The 25,210-nt window shown below is 40.4% G+C and overlaps 1 protein-coding gene across 5 annotated transcripts in view; it reads right to left on the bottom strand.

Moving 5' to 3' along the window:
• Positions 1-25,210, bottom strand: part of astn1 (astrotactin 1) — a 288,872-nt gene that overhangs the window by 157,255 nt on the left and 106,407 nt on the right. For all 5 annotated transcript variants that reach the window (XM_079569048.1, XM_079569049.1, XM_079569050.1 and 2 more), the window contains 3 exons: positions 20,896-21,046; positions 7,549-7,715; positions 4,029-4,223 (listed from right to left, as the gene is read on the bottom strand). In XM_079569048.1, coding sequence (XP_079425174.1) covers positions 4,029-4,223; positions 7,549-7,715; positions 20,896-21,046 — 513 coding nt within the window. The remainder of the gene's footprint in view (positions 1-4,028; positions 4,224-7,548; positions 7,716-20,895; positions 21,047-25,210) is intronic.

The following is a 25,210-nucleotide window of genomic DNA, read 5'->3' as shown; positions in this document are numbered from 1 at the left end:
GGTCAGGGACCAGAGGTGAGAGAATGGGACCATTTGCCATTTACTATTTTAAAAAGGGAAATAGATTAGTAGTCATCCTAAATACCAGTCTCACAGTGGCTTAGTGGTTAGTGGCTCTCACACAGGGGGCAGGGCCTGAATTGAGGTCTGTATGTTCTGCTTCTGCCCTGGAACAGTGGAACTGTTTTGACCATAAATGGATTCTCTTTTCATCGAATAGCTACTGTAGGGCCCCCGTGTGGATTTTTGCTTAGGGCCCCAGAAGGGCCAGCACCGGCTCTGATGTTTGCTCACACTTGAATTGTACTGTTCATGGATGTGCCAGCAGGTTTCTCAATGCGCCACACTGTAATATTTCACAGCATATTCAGTGGTGGTAGCAGATATCAAATAGCAGACCGTGTTAAAGGGGAATTTTTGATATTGGAACTTTTGAATCTTAAGGCAAATGTTGTTTTTAAGTCTCAGTTCATGACTAAACAAAACAGAAGTATCTTTTCCTCAGTGAAGGGCAGAGACAGACGCTCTGTAGCACTGGAGCCAACGCTTGTCTGATCAAATGCCAGTAAACATAACAGAGCTTTTCATACCATCTGCCCTCAGTTCAATAGATAACCAAACTCTTGCCAGACCCTTTATAAATATGTGTAAAAGAAAATAACTGCTATTTATTGAAGTACAAGGGGTTTTTTTTGGGACTAATGTGCATGCTCAGTCTGTGTGGCCCTATATCAATGGGTCACAAAGACTGACATTTTAGGATATCATCAAGTATAGAAAACAAACTCCTCACAAATGAACACCTCTGACAGGATTTTTGGACCATAGTCTTCACTTTGAGTTGAAAAAAACGCACACCCACAATGATTTTACAGTGCTCCAGGGGCGAGCAGAGCATGTTATGAAAATGTAAACATGTAATTCCATGAGATACTGTAAACATACATTCAAGTGTGTATGACCTGCATAGTTCACCTCTAATTGCACTGCATGCACTCCGTAAATTGTGTATATTAACTTCCTGACTTGGCTCTCATCTGGCTCCACAGACCTGAGTACATCGGTGCACCGCTGCCGTACCAAGTGTTCATTTCATATTCAAACGTTCATTCAGTCCAATTAGGTTCAAATGCAGCTCGCCGCATCCAGGTCAGTTTTAATTCATTTGGAGCCCTCTCTTTTAATTAGGCCGTGCTTTACCATGTGTCCCGACAGTATCCTACACCCCGCCCTTTTCACCCTTACCTCTGCTGCACACGGGAAGATCTTCAAAGTCTCCCACCCACCATATGCACAAGCACGTCCAAATGAGATAAGAGCATTGGAGATTTTTGATTACATTAAGTCTAGTGCCACACCCGTCCAACTAAGCACTTTACACCAGTGCTGCGTGGAGTAGCAACCACTGGACACCAAGATCATGCACGGATCAAATGAAATTCACGTGGTGTAGAGCAGCGTTTCCCAACCAGGGGATGTTTTCTCAGTTAAAGGTAAGCTACATTATGAACACTATAAATACTGAATAATCTATGTTTAGTTGCTCACTTTCTTAACATCGCCGGATCTTTGAGTTATGGGGCACACGCAGAATAAATGAATGCCTAAAGGGGAATGTGGGACAAAAAAAGGTTGGGAACCACTGGTGTAGACGACTGGATTTCATCTCACAATTTCCAAATCCTGTGAAAATGACGAGCCAATGTGCACAGTCATAATTAGGCCCCTTCAAAGTGCGGCACCATCTACCGTACATCAAAAGACCAACTCGCCTTGAAAGGGAATTCTAGAATTTTCTCCCATGTAATCTTAGCAGTTCTCCTGTACCTCTATTTGTCTTGACCAGAGGCTGGAGACGGGCTGGAATATAGATTTTGAGAGACTTCCCCTACACATTCAGTAGAACATTGTTTCAAAACTTCAATTGTTTTTTACTCATCAATTGTCCGTGAGAGTAAATAGCACGCTGACAGAAAAGACAATGGGAGAGAGGGATATTGTACATTGTTCCACAACTCAACTTGGCTATAAACACTGCTTAAGTGGCGCTAGCCCGCAGTTTTGCCCGTTATGGCTGTCACGATAATTACATTTTCGACTTATCGTTCAATAAAAAACAGATAAACATACATTTTTGTCTGTAAATTTAATAACATTTCCCCCTTACAGTCAAGGACAGGTCTAGGCTTCACAGTCATCATCTCTATTAGAAAAAGACTGCTTTCAAATCAGGCCGACATCTCCCGCCTGTCACAAAATAACCTTTAAATACACGTTTACAATATGGTTCGTCTTTTCTATCCCACTGAGCTTTGTCTCATGTTTTAGCCTTTTTTTTTTTCATCCAACATGCATTTCTTCCTGCGCACACTTTCAGAGATAATAATAATAATATTACCTCGGACACCATGAAAGGTTACCCATATATTGAAGCTGCACTTTTAAAATGGAAACTGATAAGGCGCCATTCTATGTGCTTTCTCTCTGTATTCAACATTAATAAAAGCTGTCATTTCGCCGCTACATTCTTGGTGACATCAAAGCGGTTCTGCAGCAGGAGCCTTGACCTAATCTTAACGTACTGAAATAAGTTTTGAATCTCCCCGGACACAGAGGACAAGTAAATGTACAGTATATGGACCTTTGTGCATTGCTTGTTCTTCGCCTGGCTACATGAAGCTGAAGGAAACCATGTTAAAGTCGTTGGTGTTAGTGCTATATGCTGGTCCCTCAGTCAAAGTTGAATACTACCTGGGTGTTTCGTCCATATATCTGTCCCAAATTCATTCTTATTAGGACGGAACTGAATTATGTACATCCCGACCACTACAAAACACATCTGTTAGCTGACTCATTCTCACAGACAACTAATCTAAGCGTTAACTACATTTCCACAGCGGTACATACGCGAGCAAAACTGGAAGCGGAGCAAACCAATCAGCGAAGGGCGAGCGTCTGCTGTTGATGTGGTGTTAGTAGCGGTTCTGCGTTAATATTCGCACAGGAATTAATCATGAAACTCACCTTCTGTCAAATGTGTTTTTGGTTGTTTACCGCTGTTTGGAAAAAAGCTCTGTGCGTCATCCATAGATTGTTGTTGAGGAGACTCGCGAACAACATGTGACCGCAAATAAACAAATCTAATTGCACGGGCTTGTTTGAGTTTTCTACACCCGCCAACAAAAGCGTGTTTTTTTTTTTTTAACACTATAATTGCCAGCTCTCGGTTGCAAAGTTACTATTGTCAATGGTCTAAAAAAAGGGGGGGGGGGAAATGACATATTTTGAAAATTTTAAATGCAAAAATGTGACATTTCTGTTCTGGCTGGTGCAGACAGAAGTCTGTGAAATATGATCCAAAGAATTTGTTTCTAAGTTAAAATGTGTTTATATAGTGGACAATAACTTTAAGTTTGACTGAAAAGAGTATTTGAAGTGCTTAGAAGTGCCTTGCCTGCTACTTGTAAAACACTCCAATGAATTGTGTCGAAACAATGACGCTCAAGAAATGAGGAGATTTTACTCAAGCTGCTTAGCCACTGTTGATTAATTTCTAAATGTAATGCACCTCTGTGTGTGTTTGTGTTGGCTAGGTGACCTTTTGAAATTGATTGCCTAATTTTATTTACTGCTGGCAGAGGTTTTATTACTCTTGAGTGTGGACAACTACTCTCCGTGAGTTCAGTGTACTCCAATCACCTGATGATTTCAAAGTGTTCAAACGTACACTTTTCAAATGGGATCATTTAGCCGTGCGGCTCTGCACAAATCCAACTGTTGAAAGTATCGACCAAAGACTGTTTGCAGAAATTATGAATCTAAAATAAATGAATAAATGAATGGACTGGTCATTGTCACCAATATCTAACTTATCCATATATTTTATACTAAGACAGATTACGAAGTGCAGTGCGTTGAAACATTACACACTAATCAATAATATATTAATAGCAAAACAAGAATAACAGCAGTAAGCAAATCCCCAAATGTCCCACATGGCCCATTCCTTGATCTTCTTGTCTCATTACCTAAACGTGGCCTTGAGGATCTGCCCGGAGGTGCTCGTTTTGGTGTGGTTGTTGTATCCGTAGAACAGGTCTCCAAACACAGTCTGGTTGGCCGGGACGTCCACTGCCTCTCCACAGTCCACGCCTTCAGTGCAGGACTCTGACAGGGGCAGGCAGGAGCGCCGGTCTGGGCCCAGCTTGTAGTCCTCGATGCACCTGAATTACACAAGGAGGTTTACACATGAATCGATACTGTACATCACAAGTGGGATTTCTATTTGATCATATACTCTGTGTAGTAACTTTCACCTCCATTGTTAGGTTTACGTCCTCTGTACATTAGCTTTACAATAGTGTAAAGCGTTATTAAACATATACATGGGCAAGATAACATGTTTTATTATGCTATAATTCTTACGAGTAAAAACGACTTTAAATTGTGAACGTACATGTTTCCAAGGCATTTGCTCGACACTGTGTGGACAATCAATGTCAGTTTATGTACATGGAGTAACTCTGATATGTCCCGTATTCCCCAGAGTATAATCCAGCATTTGAAACTACAGCTTCTCCCCTGACGCCTGTGTGACGTGTGAGTGAGCTGTGAAAGAGAGAGCATGGGCTGCAGTGCGGGTTCAAACACAGAGGTAGATAATACTGACGGATTTACTCTGCGGAGCCTCAGCCCTCCTGCCAAATGTCAACCTCCTAATGTTAGACTCCACAGTGGAGAACCAGGATTAGCAACATGACTAAAGAGACGGGAGAAAATTCCAATAGGAAAAGATGTATACACAGACTGTTTATGTAAATCTGACGCAGACTAATGGACCACACCATGATTTATAGGGAGGCAAGGGGCTCATGTAACAGCCTGTTGAGAGGAAGGCAAACTAGTGGATAAATGTGTGTTTTCCTCCATAAACATTGACATTTTATTGTTGACACAATAAAGCAGGCATAGATTAGCAAACTGGTGAAAGGTACTTTAGCGGAAGTTACTATGTATATTTGAAACATTTTTTGTTTTGTTTTTGTGAGACACACACCCCTCTGTGGCACTTTACCAATTTAACCACTCACACCGAGCCTCTTAGCTGTCTCTACCCCCGTCCTCCTGCACAAGTGGTCAGTCAGCTATTGCCCACTCTGTACCACTAAATCCATATCCGTGTTTTCAGGGTCGCGAGGCCTACTTAACCTAACCAGCCCCTGCGTGCCTCAGTTCCTGTAAGCAAACTGTAGCGTTCACCTTCCTCCTCCCGTTGCTTGTTTCAGTCAAGTCACTTGAGCCAGTCTTGACAACCGATGCAACAGTAACAGTGACTCATCTGACCATTAGTGCATTTCTGCAGATAATTGTCCTGTTGTGGTTTTTCTCACCCACACAGTCTGCTCCAGTCTTGTTTCCTGAATCTTTGCTGCCAGTTTGAATAAGGGTTGAAATACAAAGATGAACTTATCTTGTAAGAATAATAATTATAGACTTTTCTCGACTGTAAATTTGAATTAGGAATCTGCTGCCCTTCTGTACTTTATAGCTGAATGGTTACTAATATTTTCTACATATTTGATGATGATGATCTATGTGAGGGAGCATTGCAAAACAATTATTCTTTGGATATACTGTTTTGAGCTGCATTCAATCTGTATTAAAAGTGCTACTTTTTAATTAGAACGGAACAACATAATTATTAAGTAAATCTTGACATGGGAGGAGCAAGAAACTTTTATAATTTATAATTGGTGTTGTTGGAGTTGTTCACTTTAAAGACTTTCCTTTAAAAACTTGTAGACAGATAAAGTTCAGCCAGGAGTGTGCTCAGAACCGTTGCACTGCCCACACTTTAGCGCGACTCACTGCCAATTACATCACAAATCATGAGACGATGTAAAGAAATTAAATTCACCATCCAACAACCCTCACTTCGAAACTTCATATCTGTCTCTTATAGTGGAGGCATTACAAGACGTCCAACGAGTGAGGCTAAGTTTACAGAGTTCAGGATCAAATGTTATGAATTCCACATCATGAAAATCCATCGTGTTAGGGAGTGCTAATAAACACTGTCGATAAACATTAGTTAAAAACTAAATGAAAAAGAAGAGAAACGAGCCGAGCGAGCCAGAAATCTTAGTTGTTTTGACGACACAATACAAAACCCTATTCACAAACTAAAACTAAAACAATAATTTATAATGATCGACACCTAAAATGTCACTGAGAGTTTACAGCTGAAAAAAACACACACAAAAAAACATAAAACCTGATAAAAGGCAGCTTTTCATAGTATATTTTGCCTATAGATATGTTAGTTTAGGTCAATTTCCATCAGAATAAATAGAAAAAGATCAAGAGACTCCAAAAGACTTCATCAAAAGAAGTTGAGAGCACCCAAAGGCACAGCGTCTGATCAATGATGTAAATGGTATGCTATGGCCAAAGGAGTGGCCCGTGCTCCCTCTTCAAATAAACTCCTTTATCAGAGATGTGCTGGGGAGGCCTTAGAATCCAAAGAGAGTTTTCTTTAGAAGAACAATGTTTATCCCTGCAGTGGAGACTTTATAACAGTGTCAAGGCCTGAGGACAGCATCACTTGTCTGAGCACTTCCACAAAACTGCACTCTGAAGTATGTTGTAACACAGAAATTCACACTAGAGTGTTAGGTGGCTATTACAGTGATGACCAAGGAAGATTTTTTTTAGATCAATAGAGCATTTCTAACTAACAAAGTGTAAGATGGTGGTCATGATGGGTTTGACGTTATTGCCAAATAAGTGCAAAAAGCATAATACCCTCCACATGTAACCAGAGGACTTTGTAAGAGGTTCATACTGTTTTCCTAGTTTAGTAACTCAAGCCCCTAGTGGCCATAAGCTCCACTGCAGGTGTCGGAGAAGGTTTGTCTGTGAGAGTAAATACTACGCTGACAGAAAAGACAAAGGAAGAGATTGTACATCCATTTACATATATTACATATCATATTTTTTTTTCACTCAGACTTGGCTGTAAACACTGCTAAAGTAGCGCTAGCCTGCAGTTAGCTTTGCCCGTTAGTCTGTTAGCTTCTTCTTCGTGATTCTATTAGTGTGTATTGCGCCTACAACCTGGACGTAGGGAAGTTGCAAGGGTGGTTTTCTGGCCAGAGACACCAAGGGAAGATGAAAGACCCCCAATCATCGCATCAACACTTGTATTACCCCCAGAGGGACAACAAAAAGCATTACTTGAGGTAAATGAGTTACTTCGTACTTCTTTAAATGTTTATGTTTTGTTTTTTGTTTTGTTTTCTAAAACAGAAAGGCTTTGTTTACCTGCTTTACTAGTTTCAACTACTTCTTATAGTCTTTGTCAGAAGCACCACATGATGAGGAGGTGATGTGTCTTAGGCTGCTTATATGGATTTGCAGTAGGGAGAGCTAGCGCCCCCTACTGTCTTGACCCACAGCTGGGACACTGTCCTGGAGAAGGCGTCAGTCAGTAGCTCCACTGATTGGCAAAACCATGTAAGCAGAGGAGTTAGAGGGGGAGGTTCTTACCCACAGAACATGAGTATGTTGTAGAGCGTGGGGTCGTCCTCCAGAGGGGCCAGCTGCTGGAGACACAGCTGCTCACAGCCGCCGTTAAAGCCGTCAGAGCAGTCGATCCCGATGTGGTGATCGTAACACCCAGTACCATCCTTCATCGGACTCAAGCCTGGAGGGCACTGAGGAAAGAGACAGAGAAATAGAATGTAAAGCTGCTTTTTGTTTTCAACTGTATTCATTAATTAGATGGCATTTTATTCATGCTTTAGGTAAGCATACATTTTTCCTTATTGCCGCCCTCAACAAGAGTGATGAGGTCTGCATAACATTTCATTATAATTGTTAAATTTCACTCGACTTTTTGCTGAATTGAGATTGCAGTATTTTGAGTGAGCACGAGCTGCGGCATGAACACTCCTCCCAGATGGGACAGGTAAACTGACCCGGCAACATCTGTGGCTCAGCGTGCCAACAGTAAGAGCCCAATTCCCACCGGCATTGCACTGGGCTTAGTGTGCAAAAGGCAAAGAGTGCGAGATTCTTTATTTAAAAATTGTCATCAGGCTAAATTAAAGCTCCCGGCTATGAGGGAAAAGAACAACGGAACAAGCTGTTAACAATGAGGGAAACTGCTGGGAAATAAAATGCAAAATTGTCGTATAATTTGGATTTGGAGCAGATGTTGCAGGAAATAGAAACTACTCGTTAAAATAGCAAATGATTTCTGGGAGCTGAGAAAGGTAAGCGGTGTCGAGATGAGAATCATGAGACAGATGCTTGTATTGTGCATCTCATAAAGGCTTCATTATTTGCAAGTGGGAAGTGAAGCATTTCTGCATGTTGTTAAGGCAAGGTACACTCTCAGTGTGGAGTGGTTGTTTTACCTGGATCTGTGTTTCAACCGTGCTGTACATCCGTGTTGCTTATTGGCCTTAGGAATATTGTGTCTAGGTTTGCGACTATCTGAGTGTAGTTTAGCACATGCATCATTAACCTCTTAACCCCCGCCTTAACCAAATGTTTTTTCTCCAGGGTTTTGGTTTTACCCAAATTTAAAAGCTTCTTGACTGGAGCTTGCGGCCTATACAGTAGGCCACGGGAACCCCTCATTTCAAAGCTAAAACTTACAAAACTGATCTAAACTGATCTTTTTCCTTGTCACCTTTCTGTTCATTTTCTTTTGTTGCTCTTTTGTGGCGTTTTTGTCACTTTTTCACCACATTTTTCACCACTTTTTTGTCACTTTTCTGTTTCTCTTGTGTGGCTTTTAGTTGCATATGTATCACTTTTTTTGGCTCTTTTTCGTTGCGTTTTTGTCCCTTTATTGTCACGTTTTTGTCGCTACTTAGACACTTTTTTCAAGGAGCTTTTAGGTTTGGGTAAAGCCAAACTGCAGAAAATGTGCTCGGTTCAGGTGGGGGTTAAGAGGTTAAAACAATTGATTTCTCTTTCATGAAAGAACAGATTAATCCACGGGTGTAGCTTACATTGGGTTCAGCAATCCCAAACCTCAAAAGCTAATAATATTATAAGCGTAAAATAGTGCCTTGGTGCGTCCTCCTTTAAATTCATGTGAACATTTTATGGTAAATTTGAACAAAATCCTAAATGCATATAAATTGTGAGTACTTTATGTGCTTGCCGTAAACCCACATAAACAGACAGTTGCATCAGGGAGTGCAACATCATGCAAAATACAAAAAGAAAATACAGCTTCCAGCTTTATATTATGATAGTATTTCCAGGGCAGATTAAAAATACACATATTATGATGAACGTATCTCACAATGAATCCATTTTAAACACAGTCTTGCTCTGCTCAGTTGCTCAGGGAGATGAGGCAACACGACTAGATTAGATTTCAATTTTACACAATTCAAAGGGCCTGTCTTTATGTCTGATGAGTGGAAAGAAACCCTTTTAGTCCTCAAAAGTGTGAAAGAGCAACCACCGTCAAAGATAAACTTCAAAAGATGTCTACAAAATTCAACATCGTGGAGTCTCCCAGACAATAGACAAGTGTTTAATTGAAATTTGCAGCGAGTTTAATTTATCTGGGTCCAAGAAGAGAGAAGCCTTATTTCACCCCAGCTCCTCTATACAGTGCCAGGAAGTACGGGCTCCAGTGCCGTTTTCGAAAGTGCATGTCAAGTCTTTTTCTGTCGGCAATTTCATTCAAAAGCTCATTTTTAACAAGGCTATACTTTCAGACCAGTGTCAAAGCAGCCTGGCTTCTCCACATATAAAACCTAATAGTCTCCTGCGCTCCTATGGGATTCACCGGTGGTATAAAGAGGATATACATGTCATTTATTCAAACCAAAATTAGATCCCAGTGGAATGGGTAAAAGCACAACAAAGATATCGGCGAGCTCGTTTGTGCATATACAGCAGGTAAGGTTCACCGCGCACTGTCTGTAATTCTCTTTTTTGTGTCAGCTGGTCATTCCTTTTTTACTGTGTCACTTTACTACAATTGTTGCCTTACAATAATATACAAATATTAGTGTTGGGAAGATAAAAGTCAAATTGATATATACATATACAGGTGAAACTCGGACAATTAGAATATTGTGAAAAAGTTCATTTCTTTCATTTCTGTAATACAACTTAAAATGTGACACTAGTATATGATATAGACTCATGACATGCAAAGTGGCCTATGTCACGCCTTTGTTTGTTTTCATTTGGATGTTTATGGCTTACAGTCCATTTTCAAAATATTCAAATTTTCTGAGATGTTTTATTTGGGGTTTATACAAGCTGTGAGCCATAATTATCAAAATGAGAACAAAAAAAGGCTCGATATATCTCTATTTGCATGATGATTTTGGCTTACGGCTTGGAAAAACCCCAAATGAAAAATCTCAGAAGATTAGAATATTGTGAAAAAGGGACTATATTGTAGCTCAAATTGTCACCCCTTCAGATAATTATACACAGCTGCAAAGGGTCCCTGAGACTTTAAATGGTCTCTCTGTCTGGTTCAGTAGAAGTCACCATCATGGGGAAGACTGCTGACTTGACAGTTGTGCAGAAAACCATCATTGACCTTCAAAGTGCTGTATCAAAGTACATTAATTGAGTGGAAGGGAAAAGTGTGGAAGACAAAGTTGCACAAGCCGCAGGGATGAGCGCAGTCTGGAGAGGATTGTCAGGAAAAGGCCATTCAAAAGTGTGGGGACCTTCACAAGGAGTGGACTGAGGCTGGAGTCAGTGCATCAAGAGCCACCACACCCTGACGGATCCTGGACATGGGCTTCAAATATCATATTCCTCTAGTTGAAGCATCCTGGTCTTCCATAACACCTCAGCAGTGCCACAGGCTGATAGCATCCATCAAGGCAGTAATTCAAGTAAAGTATTAAGTACATATGCATGATTATAGTTTTCACAGTGCCGACATTTCTCTGTTTTTGTTTTTATTTTTATTGATTTAATATTCTAATCTTCAGAGATTATGAATTTTATTTTTATTTTTTACAAGCTGTAAACCATCATCATCAAAATTGTAACAAACAAAGGCTTGACATTCATTGACATTAAGTTGAATTACAGAAATAAATGAACATTTTCCATGATATTCTAATTTTCCGAGTTTCACCTGTATATATAAAGGACAACACTTTTAATCCAGTGCAAAAATGTAGTGGAGTAGATAGTACAGATGGCTCTAAATGCTAAAATGTTATCTAGGCCTTTGTAATGTTGCGAATAGGAATGATCTGTGGAGAGAGAAAACCAGCGCCGACGGTCTCTCTCTTCCCCAAACGCGTTCTGCTCTGGTTATTGACCTGTACAACACAGAGTACATGCACGTCGCAAACTGATCACTTCTCCATCTGCACAAGGATCATAATAATTGAGTGTTTGTGCCTTTGTCTGCAGACTGAGACTTCCACAAATCTGCACCGTAATCCTGGCTAAATTACTGTAATCCTCGGAATAAAACAAGTCCCTGAGAGAAGAGTCCCCTAAATCCTTTCAATTTTTTTTTTATCTGATTAGAACTTTTCTCTTTTGGTTTGTGTGACGCGAGGACACAAACCACATGAAGGTTTCTGATATTGCTGCATTTTCTGAGTGTTATTAATTTGAGTCAAAGCCGAGCAGAGTACAAAAAAAACAAAACTTTTCACTTTATTCATCTATCCTCTCGGACAACATAGGTATTTCTCGGACACAACTTACAAAAAAGCCAAAAGAATGTGAAAAGAAGCCACTGGCACAACAGAAGGCTTAAAGCGATATTTTTCATTATTTTTGTTATCATTTTTGACATAGGGTCTCATTTCCTAGTTATCCAGATTGCTGTTGATTTCTGGAGATTTTCAATTTTTCGAAATTTTAGTTTAGTGGTGCTAGGCTAGTGCTAGGCTAGCGCATGTCTATGGTAACTAGTAGCCTGCATTAAAAACCTCTTCAAAATCATCTGGTAGTCCTCCAAACATTGCCATATCTGATATGTAGAAGGCTCCTTTGTGAATTCCACGTGTAGTAATGCAGGTTGCAGGTAAACAAACTACTGCAGATCGGGTAACCTAGCAGATCACTCCGCTGGTGCGTAACTTACAACCAGGAAGCTGATGCTGCTCAAATATAAGTTCTTTTAAATGCAGAATGGTTATATTTCAAAAAATATTCAGTCAACACAGACATTTATATCAGTAGTCTGGTGTTATAAGTGATTTGCCTCAGGTGCACTGTGCTTGGGTCAGACCGTTTTTAATGCAGGCTATTAGTTACCATAGACATGCACTAGCCTAGCACTAGCCTAGCACCACTAAACTCTTCAGATATAAGGACTGCATGAATTAAAAATATAAATACATATCCAGGAATCAACAACACTCTGGATAACTAGGAAATCCTGAATTATCCCTTTAAGCAGTAATGCATTGGTGGGTGAGAAGATATATAGTAAATAATTGTTCACCTTCATTTTCCAATAGTCTTCTCTTCTCTATTATAAATCAAGGCAGCCGAAGTGGAAATGGTTGAACTTGAATGTTTTCACAGTGACAAGTGCGTGGAGGGGAGGACAGTCATAACTGCGCTGAGGTGCTGCTCTGCTCAAGGGTGCATTGAGACAGGTGCCCACTCGCACTGAATAGACCAGAGCTTACTCAACCGGAGATATTGTGCTTTCAGAGCCAATACAAGAAACGGTATCGCCTGTCGACGCAATTCGAACGGATCTCATCCTGGCCAGGTCAGTAAAAGATCTGTATTAGTGATTGTTGGGGAAGGCTGCGTACGTTTTCATGCTCAATTTGGACACAGAAGAGGACTTGACTTCACATACAGTGGAGTGCGTTATTCACACAAGCAATCCGTATGCAAAGTTCAGACTATTTTATGATGTGACATTTAGATTATAAGTAGAAGAAGACGTCACTGCTGAATGATGAACCGACAAACAGGCTGCATGATAGCAGGATTATGACACAGACTAAAAGGGCTTTTTAGACAAAGCAATAACCATCGATCTTAAAAACTATTTAATAAAGTGGACAGAGAGCCAAGTGCCCCATGCTTTAAGGACCAGAATCCAGGATTGAAAAAAAAAAAAAAAACATGGCATTTAATCCTGTTTCTTAATGGAGATAAATCCCTGCAGCTCTGGAGGCTTGAGGGAATCAGCTCCGTAGCCAAACACCAACAAATCCTCACAAGAGAAGGATAAGCTGTACTTCTGTGAATTAGACTGATTGGTTGACTGGTGCAATGACTACTGTGTTGACTAAAGGGGTAAAAGCATTTTGTGTTCATTGAGAAGTATATTTTATACTCTGAGACAAGTGAGTCAACACAAAGACTGCTTTCATTGGCCACATTTTGTCTTCATCACTGTATTGTTGTTTACTTACCTTGGGGTCAGTCACTGGTCAGTTTATTTTATTTGCTCATACATTGTAGAACTGAGGTCTGGCAAATACAGCAGAGAGGCGATACCTGACGTCACAGCATAGCAAGTATATACGGCAGCAGAAGCCCAAAGACTGTCAGGTAAATATTGATATTATTTATTTTAACACTCAAGTATGGATAAAAATCCATGGTGTCTTTGTTGTTACTGTTTCGCACTTTACAAAATGGAACATCCATGGCAACAAGATCTTCTAAGTTTGTGGGCACAGCTGAAATTTTGTGACATATTTTGACTGAATGGAAAATGCTTAGAAACAGCAAAGCCCAAAGGAGTGACATGTATGCTGTTGCGTAAATCACATTTATAGCCTTAAACATGACTCCAGCGATTGTGCTTGCCTTTCATGTTTGCTAATATGAAAAGCTGTCTTGAGAAAGAGTGCACCAGCAGCCAGTGTGTGCTGAGATAAGCCTCGTAGGTCAAAGATCCTCCTATCTGCAAGTGCCGGTTTTCCCCAGCGGATGTTATAAGACGTAAGCTTGGTTGTGCGGACATTTGCTGACCCCACTCACCTCCTTCACAGGGAAGTCCAGAAAGTACAGCAGGGGAGTAACTAGAGGTCGGGTGGGCACAGACCAAGAGTCTTCAAATGGTTTTCTTGTGTTTCCCACTCACAGCAGGATCATTTGTGCATTGTGAAAGTTTAACCAATCGGACTATAACATAACAGATAGAGCAAATAACCCATTGCAAGTATCAGTGCAAGACAAGGAACCTCTGCCTTGGTGGAGAGCCACATGTTCCATGCGTCCTCACGCACACTGTATTGTATATGACTATTAAGAAACTTCCAGACTGGCCTGGTGTGCGAGTGAGAAATCTTTCTCTTCGCCATTGCCACTTTTGCAAATCTTTGTCTATACCTACAGCATTAAACATGAATCTCAAGCTGAGAAGCTGATGAAGAAACTACATGAGCTAGCAGGAGCAGAATAACATTCAAATCAAAGACAGTGCATGGGGCTGCACAGGAAACGGGAACAAGTTACGCCTTATTGTCAGTTACGAAGGTTCTTAAGCCGTCATCTCTACTTGGTAGTCAAGTGTTGCAGACATTTCTCCTCTCATCTTAAAAGTCAGCACTAATGATCTTTGTTCAGCAACAGAGAAGGCTGCAGTACACGGAAGACAGGTTGAACCTAAGGCTCCCATTCCGATTCAAAGTGGGACCTTTTTTTCTCCTCCACAATAATAGCTTCTTTCACCCCTTTTCCAAACCATTTTCGTTCTTTAGCTAAGATTTCAACATCACTGTCATCAAGGGACTTGTTGATTGTAAAAAAAAGAAAGAAAAAAAAACTGCTGACTGAGAGTTTCACTGTAGCAGGTGTTTAAAATGTGTGGCAGCTACAGTGTCATCGCAACCTGTCAGTACTGTCGTCGACAACATAATGTGGGTAAAGTGTCTTTCTCAAAAGTTTTAAATTCAATATAGTTTAAAAGAAATATCTCTAGTTTAGTCAGTACTAAACTCAGCAATCTCTTTCCGCACTCTTAACTCTGATTGATGGTCACTTTCGATGGCTTCTCCTCAGCCAAGAGTCAAGACATTTATCAGAAGACTAAACCTAAGCCTGGGCCTCCTGATACTGATGACCTGAGGTAACATAACATCAGAGGTGACAATCTAATGCTCTCTATTCTTCTCGAGGCTGCACCGCTGCCTCTACCTCTGCCAGATATTGACTGCGCTCAACACTGCTTACTGTCCCCAAATGTGATCTCACTCAAGATTGTTTTTTGCTGCCTAAGGGGAGGCAAGCCAATACAAAACAGGAGCTCAAACACTTAAGCTAGCAGCACCGCTAATAAAGCGCCTTACCCAAATACAGAAGCGCATTCCAACTATTGGTAGTAATGTTGCTGTGTGCTGTTGTTAGGACTATATCGCAGCCCTCCTTTCCACAACCACAGTATTTTATCATAACAAGCATTAAGCTTTTCTGTCTTCACCCCCAGTGTGTGCCATCTATCACTTTTACACAGTGATTTCTCTTTTCTTTTGGTGGCCATGGCGGTGTGATAGATGTGCAGTGATAGACGCAGACAGACTGCATGGTCAGGGACGGGGAGGGTAGGGGTGGTGCGGGCCTTGGCGTCTGTAGGACAGAGCACGGGAGATGAGAGCGGAAACAGAGCAGCCATTAGGCGCCAATGACTGGCCGCGCATGGTATGCTGTGGAGACAATCCAGGAAGAGCATCACCACGAGGAACACAGGCAGTGCTGTGAGTCCTGGCTGAGTTGAAGCGCTAAGTACATGAAGTAGTGGTGCTCATATGTTGGCTAAGGCATCAGGATTTGTCGGCTGTGTACTGTGCTGGCCCGGTGTTCTGGGTTTTGGCCGATAGCTGTTCTTGGAGGTGAGAACCCAAGGATGACTCCCAGTAATATCCAAGGCTCAATTATATTCCGTCTGCTTCCCCTCGCTCTGTTGAAGGACTAGCAATGTGTCCCTTGTCAAACAGCACAGTACATTTTTAATGCCCAACTTTTTTCCTCAGTCTAAACAGGCTTCTGTAAACTGTATGTCATTTCCCACAGTTGCTATAATGAAACAGCATATTATATCGCATTATTAAGCTCTGTGTAGTAAAAAAAGAACTGGATTTTTGAAGTCTATCGCTATTTACTCTTTCATCAACTCAACCTGCTTCCAGCACAGCATGTTGCCAAACAAACACTATATTGGTACATATTCAACACCGACAATTACAGAGTACAAAGTTATGTAATGATAGTAATGTGATACTATATAATAATAATAATAGCTTCAAATACAGCAATTTACTGAGGTGTCAAATAGCAAACGCTGCATGAGATCAGGTAATAAGGAATCTGTCTCTTGCAAATTTATCGTCATGTATCTGTTTGACATCTCCCAGAAAATGCCTCATGGCCTATAATCGCTGCCTTTTCGCATAACTGTGTATAAGCAATTGTGCCATACACTTGAACGCTAATGAACTGCGTGCCTTTGGGGGTTTGCGTGTGCGCAGCAAAGCACAACAATGCAGCATAAATTGTTTGGAAGGGGCCCAGCCAGTTCCCATCCTGGCCGATCCGCGCTTGTCAACAACATCCGTGTTTCCAACCATTTTGTTGAAGAGACGCGACAAGACGGGGCTAATTAATCTCGCAGTCATCCTGTGATTATTGCCATCTTCACTCCCACAACCCCGAGAGTGCAATACTTTAGGGGCTCAGAGGATGCAAAGCTTGGTTAGTGGGAGCCGTAAGTGTCAAATAGCTATAGCGCTGAAGATATTAAATGCAGACAAAAGAGACAGGCGAGACGGTTTGGCCAATGGCGGCGTGAATACTAAGACAAGGTGTTAATTGATTAGGGCGGCATCAGAGCGTTGGGCCCGAGCCAGTTTACTAGAGTGATTATGGCAAGAGAGGCTCATTTATAATCTCGACAGACGCTAGATAATTACTAAAACACACTCTAATGTATGCAAGGCCCTCGACTGATGGGCAGGATGCGGAGATAATGTGCATATGAGTTTGGATACCGTCGTCTGTAGACCCATTTAGTTTATGATCAGTAAATATGGCGCACACATGGAAAACTGCAATGCATTTTCTATGGGAGGATTATCAGCCTCAAAATATCAGATCAATGACTGCATATGTTGAGATTTTCACATACTGACAAATGGAATAGGTTTTTGGTTGGTCCAGTAAGGAGATTTTCCCTAAGAAATATTAAGTGGCATTTGCTCCAAACCTTGTTGTGCTGCTTTTGCCTGCTTGTTGTTTTAAGTAGAGATGCACCGATCCAGCTTTTTTGCAATGATACTGGGTTTTGAGTATCTGCCAATTCCCGATATTTACCGATACCACTTTCTTAAAAGTGACTTTCCCCGAGTGAAAAATAGAATTGACTCTTTTCGTCATTTTAAAATCAGTAAAGTCATATTTTATTGTCATGATATAACGATCAATAATATCTATTGATGAACTCTTGGATAAAAATGTAACAAGGATCATGTATATGACAGGTTTTAGGGTACATTAATATAAACAACTCATATTAAGTGATCTGATCATTACAAATATGCTAGATCAGTTATTTCTTAAACTAAAATACAAACACTTGGCTTCAGCAGAGGTTATTTTATTTTAGTAGGCTACTTTAGGTATTTCTATGTTAGTGTCCCAGTCTTGATTATTTTTCGTTAGCATGCTACCTTTAGCATACTGATGCTAAAGGCTGATGATGTTTTTAAGGCGTAAAGAGCCAAAATTGGCATTGGTTCAGTATCGGATATTTGGAGCCGATACCCGATATCGAATATTTTTCAGTATCGGCTCCGATATCTCATACCAGTATCGGATCGGTGCAACCCTCGTTTTAAGTATTTTGTTTTTATTCAGCACGTTACATAAAATTCATAAAAATTAGACCAAAAGCTGTAAAATAACCTGAAATTGTTCAGTTACTTCTCAGACATTGCGTTGTGCAACACTTCAATAAAAATGATGTAAATTGCTTCAAAACCATTAAAATGTTACAAGTAATGGAAAATGCTGCATATTAATTGATATATTAGTGTATCCTGTGGCCTTAGGCTAATAAACTCTCCTGTTGTTGTAAACTCTCCTGTATGTTGTTGAGGAAGTTTGTATAATTTGTATTTTTCCTTTGAATAACAAGTAAATTCACCAAGAATTGACACTAATTTTATAATGCGCCCTAAATGATCGCACCTGATATAAACCGCCTGGCCTTATCTGTGTATCTGCTCTGTTAGGATAGCACACATTTCCATAATGAAAAGTGCAAGCCAAATTTGTGCTGCCTTTTCCATTTAATTTGCCTCACCAATCTGTTCACAATTAGCCACTGATTTACTAAGGCAGCAGCGCAGCACCTGGGACTGATCTGTGCGAGATACAGTGAGGAAGAAGAAGCGCGAAAGTAACTGTTCTGGAGAAACATGGTAATTAGAGGAATGAACACTATCTCTTCCGCATGCTGTAAAGGCAATATAACGCTAAACAGTGTTGGCAACTTTGATGCGCTTTGTGAGTTATCGCAAAGGAAAGAAAGACTTTGTGCCTGATGAAGTTGGATTTACTTGGGAGGGAATCACAAAGCACACAGGCATTCAAAATCTGAAGGAAAAAAAAGGGATTTAAAAGTAATAATGTTCTGAAAAATTCTTGTCTTCATTTCGCACCGTTTTGCAATATAAAGGAAAAACTCATTCACCAGAACACGAAATCCAACCATCTTTAAGCCTGTAAATATTATTACTCAGAGTTGCTTTTATGAGCAAGTCTGTAAACTCAAACCTGTTTTTTTTACTTCAAAGCTTAGACCGCAAACCTCTGTCATTGTGTTTTGACAGCAGTACTAAGTAACTCTTGCCCCTGGAGGCCATAAGCGCAACTGCAGGTGTCGTAGCAAGTTACGATTTTTTAACTTATTAGTTGTCTTGGAGAGTAAATACTATGCTGACAGGAAAGGCGAATGGAGAGAGGGATATTGAACATCCAATTATACAATGGAAATAATTTTTTCACTCAAACTTGGCTGTAAATACTGTTTAAAGTGATGTTAGCCCGCAGTTAGCTTTGCCCGTTAGCATGTTAGCTTCTTCTTCGTGATTCCATTAGTGTGTATTGCTTGCTCCAGTCCGGTGGCAGTCAAGTTGCAAAAAAAAAGAGACACCAGGGGGACTTGTATTACCCCCACAGGGACTACGAAAAGGATTTAATAAGGTAAACACGTTACTTAGTACTGCTTTAATGGCATTGCGATACATACAGTATTGGGCTCTAGAATAGTTCACTGCAATCCAACTTCTGAACTCCTTTCATGCTGCTACGGAAGAAGTTTGAGAAAGTCGATGTTATAAACTAATTGCAAGTGGATCATGCGACGTGAACCGGTAAAGTGGGAAGACATTTGTCAAAAAAAAAAAAAAAGTGCTCAGATAAGGTTGTGTTTAGCGAGACAGTAGCACTATTTATCATCAAAGGGTTGAAGCTTCCATTATATCGTGCTAAAGGCAAAGATATTTTTATGCACAATATGTGAAAAGTGGCCTCCAGGTTACACAAGAGGTAGAGAGCGGGCTGGAGTGAATACAAAGGACAGATTGAAGTAGGTGTATTATTAGAACAACACTGTGTCTATTTCCTGACCATGGAGACAGAGAAAGTATTTGCATTTTAATAGTTTGATGTACAGTATCATATATTAAGAAGATGGTGCAAGGAGCTGGGAAACAAAGGACTTGTACACTCATAAAACACAGCTATGTTTGACTAACCGCCCAGTGCAAGTGCTTCTGAGCTCGGAAATGAACAACCTGTCAGCAATTTCTCCCACTGCCATCGAGAAACTTAGCATGTAAGTGTGCAAAAACAGCACTTCCTGAGCTCACCTGAAAGGCTCCACTCAAGTGCATCACAGTACTTGAAACTAAATTAAATTGTTTGGGAGGAAGCGCCTGACAGCTTACCAATATAGACTGGGATTTAGAGGAAGCAAAACACTGGCAGACGGTGCTAAGACTGCGCAAATAACCCCCTCAAAAACGGGTTTGCAAGAGCCCCAAACAGATGGAGGAGAAAACAAATGGCTACATTTCCTGGTTCCTAAGCACCACCTGGAGCTAATAGATGCATTTGGTAAGAGGCGGAAGACTCAGACTTCACATCACACCTTTAATGGGTCATCTCGGCCAAGATCTGAGTCACACTCACAAGAAGGTAAAGGGGAGGATAATTCATTTATTTGGGAGGCTCGGGGGTTCGGATCTTGGCTCATGCAGGTGCACACTTGTCCTTGGGCAAGACACTTCACCCACCTTGCCTCCAGTGTCTGCGTACATTGGTGTATGAATGCGTGAGTGGAAAAGCGCTATATAAGTTGAGACCATTTACCATTCATTCCTTCATGTAATTATGTCAACCCCAATTTCTTATTTTATCAAGCTTTGGCCGTTTTGTATCTGGCTTATTTTTTAATTTTATTCTATATGTATGTTTACAATTTATTGGCAAAAGGACATTTTTGTATTCATTGAAAAATAAAAAGTGCAGGTATTTTAATACAGAGTAATTGTTTCATCAGGTGCTTGAGAGTGGTAGGGCAGTGGAGTTAAGTCCCAGGTCTGTTCACCGACCCAGGTCTGCCGCCTGTCCTCGATGTGGGTCATCTACACCTCTGGACACACTCATACATATTCATTGACCTGAACGCTGACAAGCTTCAGCAAAAACCATTCAGTATTCACATGTGAAGCGGTCAGAGCAGTGGGCGTTAGATAAAAAAACATTGCTCTGCATGCATTGTATTGTAGTTGTATTTTATGTAAAATGTGCGCATGGGGACAAAAGGTCATGCTCCTCAAGCTAACGTCTTGCCGGTGCAGAAGTCATGAGAGAGAGAGAGAGAGAGTGACTCACCACACAGCCAGTGGAGTCCAGTTTGCGGTCGGAAATGCAGCGGAAGTTCCTGCTGCAGCCACCGTTGTCTTTGGTGCAATCTCGGACCGGGCCAAACGAGTCGAGCAACACCTCCAGAGAGTCGAAGGACGAGCTGATCATCAACTCCTCACTGTAACAAACAGAAACAAACGTAGGAACAGGTAAGTTCATGAAAGGTAAAGAGTCAAAATACCCTCAATGATTTTCGAGCAATAAAAAACATGTTGTAGCAGATGTGCATGATTTCAAGTAAAGATGCACCAATCCGATAATGGTAATAATAATGGTAATAATCTGATATCGGAGCTGATTCTGAAAAAATTACAATGTCGGGTATTGGCTACAAACATCCAATACTTTCAATGCCATAAAAACATTTACCACCTAAATCTGAGCGCATATGGACATGCTGTATATCGTTTTAAAGCTGAGAACCTGGAGAATTCAATCGCGGAGCTAGTTGGTGGATGCTAATGTTAACAAAAACTAGGCTAGATCAGAAACGATGATAGAAATACCTAAGAAGCCTAATACAATAAAATAACCACTGCTGAAGCCAAGTGTTTACTAATTTAGTATAAGAAATAACTGAAAGGACCCAAGGATATTTAGTGTAGAAAAGTCTAGTGATCCTTAATGTTCATCCATTAGTTTATCAATAGATATAATTGATAATTGATCTGTAATATCATGATAACTTCATGACTTTATTGATCTTAAAATGGAGAAAAGAGTCTTTTTTTTTTTTTTTACTCAGAGAAAGCCGCTTTTAAGAAAGTCTCTTGGTATCGGTAAATATCGGATATCGGCAGATACTCAACCCCAGTATCGGTAGCAAAAAAATTGGATCGGTGCATCGCTAATTTCAAGGTCCAACTTCACTGTAAGAAAAAATATAATCTCACCATAGCTACAAAAAAAAAACCTGTGCCGGATTAAAAAAACAAAAAAATTGCTTCAAGGCAAGGAATAGAAATGAATTGGATTACATAATCCTGGCTGTCAGCAATGCACAATTAGCTGCTAATATAAAACACCCTGGGATCATGTCGGAGTGAGTCTGCAGGGAAACAAAGAGCCAACAGTGTGCTTGTCTTAGCATACGCGGAACACCTTGCTCCGTTTAACTTAATAAAGAAATATCTCTTTTCATGAATTACAAATACTTTCATGTTTAATTCATTCTGTGTAATCCTCATTAGAAAAGCTATGACCGGCACAATTGCTATGCTAAGTAGTCAACTCCAGAGATAAAAAAAAAAAAAAAAAACTCCCAAAATCCGGCGTGCTAACCTTGCTCTCAGCTTTGTGCTTCTGTTGATTTTCATTTACTTATTTATTTTTCAATAACAACTCTCTGCAATCTATTGTGCAAGGTCACAAAGTAGCTCATCCGCTGGAAGGACAATAATATTTGGTCAACTTTTTTTTTTTCCTTTTTGAATTAAAAACTAACATATTTTTCGCAAAGAAGAATTGCACCACCAATAGATAAAGAACCCAAACTTTTTATAATAGCATTGCCTTGAACCTTGCCTTGCCTTGAAAATGCGACCGCCATATACCATTCTTTATTCACAATTCCCCAGTTATCCTCCCGCTGCGTCGGTGAACTTTTCTTCCTGTTCCGATGCTATCTTACAAACCAATTTTTCTATTATAATTGCCCATTGCTTTGTTGTCATTTATTCCACGGGGGCCTATTGAACACAGTCTGAACAGATGATGAAACTCACGGGAAGTAGGAATGCTAAATTATCTGGCAACTGCAATTACACAGTCTGTGCGCTGTACACGATGGACTATCAAAAGAGGGGAAACAAAAAAAAAACGGTTCCGCAACCACACAAGATAGCTGTCATAGACTCCAACTTTTATTAAACCCCCAAAATAAATAGTGTTTATGGCTGAGGTGAAAGAACATACAAGCTTATTTCTTCACCTACGGGGAGGGAAACGGTTATCTGGCCTGCTGGGATAGCATTGCTCAATCAAATAAAAAAAATAGGCATGACATTGTTATCTGTGAGGGTGCAGCAGAGGTGTGATAAATGCAATGTATTGGGAAGTAAATCTATTTTCATGCACTGTCTAAGAGAAATAGGACACAATGGAGGTGGTGGCTGTACAAAGTGCTTGGTGGGGGACAGCTAGGAGAAAAATATTAGTTTCAAAACGATGTGATTAATTTTCCCCTCCCAGATCTTTAAAACAGATCCAGTCCAAACAGAAAAACCTTGATATTTGTGCGTAATTGACCTTTTTGTGACAGAACTTTCCATCACGGTGGCCTATACAACTCTCCAGGATTCTTTGTTGTATAGGTTTTCTGGTGAGAGGGCCCGTCAGCAGTGGAAAACCTACCAGAAACTCTAAAACAACTTATCCTGGAGCCTCATACTGTATACTTATCACCACTCAAACGTGGCTGTAAATGCTGTTAAAGTGGCGCAAGCCCGCAGTTACCTTGCCCGTTAGCCTGTTAGCTTCTTTTTCGTGATTCCATTAGTGTGTATTGGTGGCTCCTACCTGGTGGCAGCGAAGTTGCAATTGTGGTTTTCTGGCCAGAGACACCAGGGGGAGATGAAAGACCACCAAATCATCCCATTAACACTTGTATTCCTCCCAGAGGGACTACGGAAAGGATTTGTTGATTATTATTAAGGTAAACTAGTTATTTTCATTTCATTTTTCATTTATTTATTTATTTAATATGGACATAGCAATTACATTGGACGAACCAGATGCATTGTTTAAAGTGTTATAGCACATGTGCTAATTTTCAACACCTGTCCATAGGGGGCTTTTAGGTTTCAAAGATAAAACACATTATTAAACACAGTTACAATAAAACAGATTATTAAACTCAATATGGCACATTTTACACATGTGAACACCTTTGGGCCGATCTGAGCCACTGTTTAAGCTCTCTGGTGAAGATGGTAACGTTCGTCTGTAGTTTCAGAGCCGTAGGGAGAGAGTTCCACAGTGTAGCCCCTCTGAAGGAGAAGCACGACTGTCCAAAAGATTTTCTAAATTTTGGGAGCACACAATCCCCATTAACTGAGGCTCTGGTGGAAGGTCTGAGAGAGCCCTGACACCTCACCATGAGGCCAGAGAACAGAGGTGACACACAATTGTTCAGACATTTAAAAGTCAATTTCAGTATACTAAAATTTACAAAGTTTTCAAAAGTAAAAAGCTTGTGCTTTTGTATGATATCACAATGATGCCATCTCAAAGGTTTCTTGTCAAATATCTTGATTGCCTGTTTATACAGAGAAGTGACTGGTTTCAGAGTGGACGCTGATGTTTGTGACCATGCTGTAATGCAGTATGAGAAATGTGAAAAAACCATTGCATGCATATACAATAGAGCCGCGTGGTGTGATAATTCTCTTCTTATAAAACGAAAACAGTTTAGATTAGATTTCACTTTCCTGCAGACATTAGTGACTTGACTTTGGAACTTTAGGTGTTTATCTAAGATTATGCCCAAGTATTTTGTTTCATGAACCTCCTGAATGGGTTCATGTTCTAGCTGAACCTCAAAGGTGCTCTCAGGGGACCTCCGACTGATGGAGAAACATATTGAGAAAGTTTTCTTAACATTTAAAGTTAAATGGGACAGCTGAAGCCATCTTGAGATGTTAAGTAACGCCTGTGTTAACTGCTGCCCAGCCAGTGCAGATGTTTTTGCTGACACATGAATAACTGTGTCATCAGCATAAAGCTGGCAGTTTACACCCTGACAGCAATCAGGGAGATCATTTATGTACATTGAAAACAGTAACGGTCCTAGGACTGACCCTTGAGGCACTCCTAAATCATTTGGACTCAGGGTGGATTTAACACTTCCTACTTTCACACATTGTTCTCTGCCCTCTAGGTACGACTTAAACCATGACAGAGCTGCAGCTGAAAATTGAAATTGCTGTAATTTCTGCAATAAGATACAATGGTCCATAAAGAGTGCTTATGTCACTCTTTATGCTTTTGCTTGAATTCAGAGGCGGGCAATGCAAAGATGACAACTGCCACTGAAACAAATAGTCTATTGGCTTGTAATTGTCTCATGTCAAGTAACAATATCAAATCAAATATTAACTTTATTTTACTGGTTTTCCCTGCAGCAAAAATGGTGTCAAAAAGACCTCTGCATGAATCCGCAAACAAGAATGTGTGTAAATGCCCCGCTCTGGGAAATGAACTAACAACCTCTGTTAGCAGAACCAGTGTGCGCCAAGCTTATTATGACTCCACCTTCCTTGGGTTTAAACCAGGTTGGGTATTG

Source organism: Gobius niger, assembly GCF_951799975.1.
Source record: "Gobius niger genome assembly, chromosome: 13".
NCBI classification, from domain to species: domain Eukaryota; kingdom Metazoa; phylum Chordata; class Actinopteri; order Gobiiformes; family Gobiidae; genus Gobius; species Gobius niger.
Note: the sequence above shows the minus strand (reverse complement) of the source record. Positions and strands in the feature narration are given on the sequence as shown.